Source organism: Triticum urartu, chromosome 2A (assembly GCF_056163025.1).
Source record: "Triticum urartu cultivar PI428250 chromosome 2A, HENAU_Tu73, whole genome shotgun sequence".
NCBI lineage: Eukaryota > Viridiplantae > Streptophyta > Magnoliopsida > Poales > Poaceae > Triticum > Triticum urartu.
The window spans coordinates 468579282-468585324 of record NC_141874.1 but is presented as its reverse complement, the minus strand read 5'-3'; the positions used below and the strand labels follow the sequence as shown (position 1 = coordinate 468585324).

At 46.8% G+C, this 6043-nt stretch overlaps 1 protein-coding gene across 1 annotated transcript; it reads right to left on the bottom strand.

Moving 5' to 3' along the window:
* Window positions 1-2543: 2543 nt before the first annotated feature.
* On the bottom strand, window positions 2544-5091 carry LOC125541699 (uncharacterized). Its single transcript, XM_048705044.2, has 2 exons — window positions 4613-5091; window positions 2544-3437 (listed from the first exon to the last, which is right to left on the bottom strand). The coding sequence occupies exons 1-2, from the start codon at window positions 4849-4851 to the stop codon at window positions 2675-2677; spliced, it is 1002 nt and encodes a 333-aa protein (XP_048561001.1). The 5' UTR covers window positions 4852-5091; the 3' UTR covers window positions 2544-2674.
* Between the last annotated feature and the right edge of the window lie 952 nt (window positions 5092-6043).

Sequence of the window (6043 nt, the reverse complement as noted above, 5' to 3'; positions counted from 1 at the left end):
GATACAACTCTTTGTACACTTAACATTCGCTTTACCTAGAACAAGTATGAAACTATTTTGTAGGTGTAGGGATCGGTTTTGCAAGAATAGAACTAGAAGTACTTAGCTAGAATAAAACTACGAGTAATTTGCAAGATAATAAAATTTAGTTGTTTAATAGAAATATTTTTATAACAAAAGAGAAGGATTTTGTCCCTAGGCAATCGATAAGTAGACCGATAATCATTATTGCAATTTTATATGAGGGGGAAGCATGAGCTAAAATACTTTCCATACTTGGATCATATGAACTTATGATTAGAACTCTAGCAAGCATCCACAGATCACTAAGATAAAACCCAACCAAAGCATTAAGTAACAAGTCCTCTTTACTCCCATACGCAACAACCCCCTTACTTGGGTATAAGCTTCTGTCACTCTCGCCACCCACCATAAGCGGATCATGAACGTATTGCAACACCCTACAGTGGAAATCCCACACGCTTGCGTGAAACAGAGGGCACCATAGGACAGCGCCAAAATAATACATACAACTCAAACCAATCACGATCATCAATCAACCCATAGGACAAAATGAATCTACTCAAACATCATAGGATGGCAACACATAATTGGTTAATAATATGTGGCATTAAGCACCATGTTTAAGTAGAGATTACATTGGGGAGAAGAGGTGTTACACCGCTGCATAGAGGGGGAAAGTGTTGGTGATGACGACGACGAAGTTCTTGGTGTAGATTGTCGTCACGATGATTGCCCCGGCTGCGTTCCAGCACCATCGGGAGAGAGAGCCCCTTCCTTCTTCTTCTTCTTCTTCCTTGGCCTACCCCCTAGATGGGAGGAGAGTTCCCCCTCTTTTCCATGGCCGCCATGGAAGTGGAGGCGCGAGAGCCCCTCCGAGATTGGATCTCTCTCTTTGTTCTCTTCTATTTCGCGTTCCTATTTTCTCGCTAAAACCCCTTCAATTTCTGGAGATCCTTAACTCCGATTGGGCTGAAATTTTAACAAATTGTTTTTCCAGATATTATCTTTCTTGCGGCGAAAGAAGGGGGTCAACCGACTTACGAGGGCCTCACGAGGCACCACGGCGCACCCTGGTGCCTCGTGGGGCCCACGAGCACCGTCTTGTGTTGACTCCTCTTCCCCAAAATCACATATGTTCCAAAATAAATCTCCACAAATTTTTATCGCGTTTGGACTTCGCTTGATATGGATATTCTCCGAAACAAAAAATATGCAACAAACAGAAACTGACGCTAGGCACTGGATCAATATGTTTGTCCTAAAAATAATATAAAATGTTGCCAAAGTATATGAAAGTTGTAGAATATTGGCATGAAACAATCAAAAAATTTAGATACGACGGAGACATATCAGCATCCCCAAGCTTAATTCATGCTCGTCCTCGAGTAGGTAAACGATACAGAAGATAATTTTTTATGTGAAATGCTACCTAGCATAATTTTGATCATATAATCTAATCATGGCATGAATATTAAGACACGAGTGATTCAAAGCAATAGTCTATAATTTGATATGAAGACATCAATACTCAGGCATCCCAACAAACAATCACGTATGTCAAAATATCAATGCTAAAGAACGTTATCCCTACAAAATTATATAGCATTGTCATGTTTCATCTTCTTAACACAAAGTATTTATCATGTACTACCCGGGTGTCAGCCAAGCAATTGATTCATACTTTTTAACGTGCTTCAGCTTTTTCAACTCCCACGCAATACATGAGCACAAGCCATGAATATAGCACTATGACTGGAATAGAATACGGTGGTAGAGATTAATATGAGGAAGACAAAAAGGAAGAAAGTCTCATATCGACGCAACTGATCAACGGGCCATGGAGATGTCCATCAATTGATATCAATGCGAGGAGTAGGGATTGACATGTAACAGATGCACTAAGAGCTATAAGTGTATGAAAGCTCAATATCAAACTAAGTGGGTGTGCATCCAACTTGCTTGTTCAAAGACCTCGAGTATTTGAGGAAGCCCATCATCGGAAGTAGGAATCCGTCTTGTTCGATGGCGTCGCTCTGAGTCGTCATTAACGTGGCGCGGACGACGCTCTAAGCCACGCCGCCGGTTGAATGATTCGCCTTTGGGCCAGCATGCTGTAGTGGCCGGTCATGTCCGCTCTAAACCAACATGAATGCGACGCTAAAGCGGAGGCACGATTGGAGCGGATGTACATGAGAGGGTTTTGGGAGGGCCCGCTTTGTCGGATGCGTATGTGGCACAAGTCCGGACGTCCACAAATCTTTACAGTTTAGTGTTGGTTTGCGGAATTTCAGGTGCGTTGAAGTGTCCATGGACATTTGCCACACGATGTTAGGTGTTAAAAAAAACTGATAAATGCCACACGTTAGATACGAACATTTTATTTTTGACAAAAACTTGCGGCGTGTTATTAGAAATTGTCATCATTGTGTGACTGGAATTGCCATCGAAATATATTAAGGCCAGAGTGCAGCGCACCTGACGAGTCGCACTTCATTTGGGAAAAGCTAACCATTTGCGGGGATGAACAACATGATCTGTTATGATAATCCACTGTTTGTTTGGTGCTCTTACATCCAAGCAGAGTTCAGAGAACACATGCACACATGCTACAATACAAAATGTATATCACTCAGTCTGATGATACTAAGCCCTACTGCTCCCTCCTTTGTGCGCCACCCGCCCACCACGGCTGCGCCATCCCGCCAACCGCCGTGCCGCTCGTCGTATGTTCCCCAGCAGCCTGCTCCTGCCACAAGGCCGACGGCCCCACCTGCCCATTTGAGCTGCCCACGCCGTGCGGCGCCGCGAGCGTTGGCCACACGCCCAGGCCCAGCTGCTGCTGCTGCTGGTGGTGCTGCTGCTGTTGGTGTTGCTGCTGCTGCTGCTGCTGCTGCATCATCAGCCACGCAGCGGCCGCGGAAGGATCAAGCTGTGGATGCATTGCCACGCCCTGGGGCGTCCCCATCTGCGCGGGCACCCCGTCGCCGCGCGCCCCCGCTGCCGCCGCCGCGGCGAGCGCCTGCTGCCAACCGGACGGGTTGCTGGGCTGCACCAGCGGCCACGCGTTCGCGACCTGCGCCTGCGCCTGCGCGAGTGCCAGGCGCGACGCCCGCGAGGCCTCCTGCTGTTGCTGCTGGATGTGCGCGAGGCGCACGTTGTCCGACACACGGAACTCGTCCTGGATGAGCGCGCGCCCCAGCAGGAGCTGCTCCTCGCCGCGCATGGTGCCTTCGGCGCGCTGCCGGGCCATGACGTTGAAGGTCAGCACGTGCTTCTCGAACTCCGCGATCTGCTTCATCATGGTGGCTCCCACGTCGTTGTCCCACCTCTCCGCACTCGACTTCTCCGTCCCGGCGTCGTCGATGTAGGTGTCCTCCTCATCGTAATCCGCGAAGACATGGTACGGGAGCAGCCTGGCATGCAATGCATGAGAGGAAGATCACACTGTTTAGCTCATCTCTCTAGAGTGGTACTGTAGTACTATTTTCTATCTGCAATGGTCTGCGATCCTTTGCGTTACGAAGAATAATATCACAGTTCAACTACAAGAGGGCAAGCGAACAGGTCTCAGATATTCTATGGAGATGCAGCATAATGCATGCAAGCAATTGCGAAAAATGGGCAGTATAAACATCGCAACACACTGGCTCAGAGTGATTTCCTCCCTATATTCACCAGTTTTCTGATCGAACATAAGTTGCAAGGACCCTGAGCCCCTGAGAACAATTAACATTTCAATACAGATATACTGTACTATATGTGTTAATTCTTCGTAATGACAAACTGACATGTTCGACATCATTTTAAAAGAAAGGCATAAATGTATGCAAGGAAAACAAGCATTTCAACAACGAAGTACTAGATCGGAGCGATGCAATGTATCTGACGATATGGTCTGATTTAGCAGGTTCGAAGAGCATATTGAACAGACAAATTTAACATGCTAAAACATTGGTTTCAGAAATTTATATCTGCTAGTGGTTTATCTTGATCAAGGATCATCTGACATGAGTCTATCAATTGTTGCAGGGCAAATAATCAACCATTTTTTCCATACATGCACAGATCTCTTCATAAATTGGTAGAAAATTCAGGCAAACACGAACATGTTTCTGAACATTTTGTCCAGGAACATATAAAAGGGTAAACAGAACAAAAGGGGGGCAATTTTCTATCGGTCCTTTTCCCTGCTTCTGACAGTGTTTTTTTTGACAATTCACAGGGAAAATTATTGATCCAGCAATTTTTCGTGTTTACCATGGTTTCAATCAACCTGCCACCAGACTCGCCGCTGCATATAACCGTGTGGAACAACGGCACGCTAAAGAATCATTTACTTCCATTTGATTCTAAAAAAAAAATCATTCATTCTCCATTGAAATCGCAATCTGCACCAAATTAATCTCGCCGCAGAGCTCCTAAGTCGCGACGCCGAGTCAATCGCGGCCATGCTCACAAAGAACCGAGTAATAAGAAAGAAACGCACGGCGTACCGATGGAAGATTCTAGAAGAAGGCGAGGGAAACACGCGCCACACGCACGGGCACGAAGACGACGGCTGCGAAGGGGAGGATCGAGATCGACGCACCTGGTGACGGCGTCCTCGACGGAGGCAAAGGGCGTGGTGAAGTCCGGGTTGCAGGCCTTCCACGCGTCCTCGTACGCCATCTGCTCCGCCGCGCGCGCCCTCGCCGCATCCGCCGCCGCCGCCGTCGCGGCCGCCGCCTGCGACGACGACGAAGACGAGGACGCGCCGATCCCCTGCATCGGCGACAATGCGGCGCCGACGCCGAAGCCCTGCGGCGTGAGCTGCTGCTGCTGTTGCATGGCAAGGTTGCGGCGGTTGCTGTTGTCGCGGAAAATACTTGTCCCCGTCTGCTGCTCCGCCCGTGTCGTAGGGCTTGGGAGAGGGAACGACGCTGGTCAATGGGGTCAGCCGGAAATGCTTCGGGTTTTCCCGTCTCCCCATTTATCCTTTATTTATTTCTCGCCAGTTTGACCCAAAATCCTTTTAGGAAATTTGAGGCATTTATCCCGCTACTAAAGAATGGCGATTGCATATTTGGCACTTCATATTTCAATTAATCAATTAATTCGCAAAAGAGAAATATGGCAGTGAATTGAAGGCCCGGAATTGGTACTACACTACTCAGATGCAACCGTGAAGATTTTCGACCAACACCTTTTGGATTGCAATTGGTGGTGTCATTTATTGTTGTATCAATCCTTGTCCAATAAGAAATTCGTAACGGAAATGAAAATAAATGTAGGTGGATTTTTAATATTTATTTGCATCATGGAGAAGAAAATGGTCAAGTGTAACCCTAGATTCTTCTTCAAAGTTAAGAGGTTTCAAGAAGATATTTTTGCGGAAACTGTCCAAAGCAAATGGACTCGCTCGAAGGCTCCCGAGTTGGCGTTGGGCTCTATTGATGCGTGGCCAACTCAATCGCGTGGGCTTTGCCCTTTCTTCGGGGTAGGGTGCTAATAGAGATAGGGGCAAGAAGATCTTAAAAGCAAATACCTTTCATGAGATTGTATCACTCGACTACAAGGCTGATGCTGATTGTTTTGTCAAAGCAAGAGTAGCAATGCAGATATGCATTAGTAGATAAAATCAACAACCTCTACAAGGACGAGAAAATCTACTGCCAAGAACGAGTATCAGTTGCTTAAAAGGGATGCTATCATTGCATACTTCCCCGCAATTGCCAATGATTGTAAACAAAAAACTTTGATTCTCAAATTGATCGGTGAGCAAGGGGACTCACGTCTCAATCAGAGTTTCAAGATGACATTTACACCTTCTATGTTTAGCTTCTTATCTCGGAAGACCCCTGATGGGCTAGTTAGCTCCTGATTTTGGACGGGGGTCCCAAACCATTTCAAAAAGACAGAACTAAACCCTTATTCTTCCCTTCCGTGCAAGGAAACAAAGGCGACTTTAGGTCTATTGGAAGGGCACTGCTCTCGGGCCGGAAAGGGGTCTTAGTGCGTGTGTTTTTCAAAAAAGGGGCTT

Bases quoted from the DNA above. Each gene is read 5' to 3' on its own strand.
- LOC125541699 (XM_048705044.2), bottom strand. From the start codon at position 4,851: ATGCAACAGCAGCAGCAGCTCACGCCGCAGGGCTTCGGCGTCGGCGCC. The intron at 3,438-4,612 runs GTGCGTCGATCT...ATTGCATGCCAG, and splicing joins GTCGAGGACGCCGTCACCAG to GCTGCTCCCGTACCATGTCT.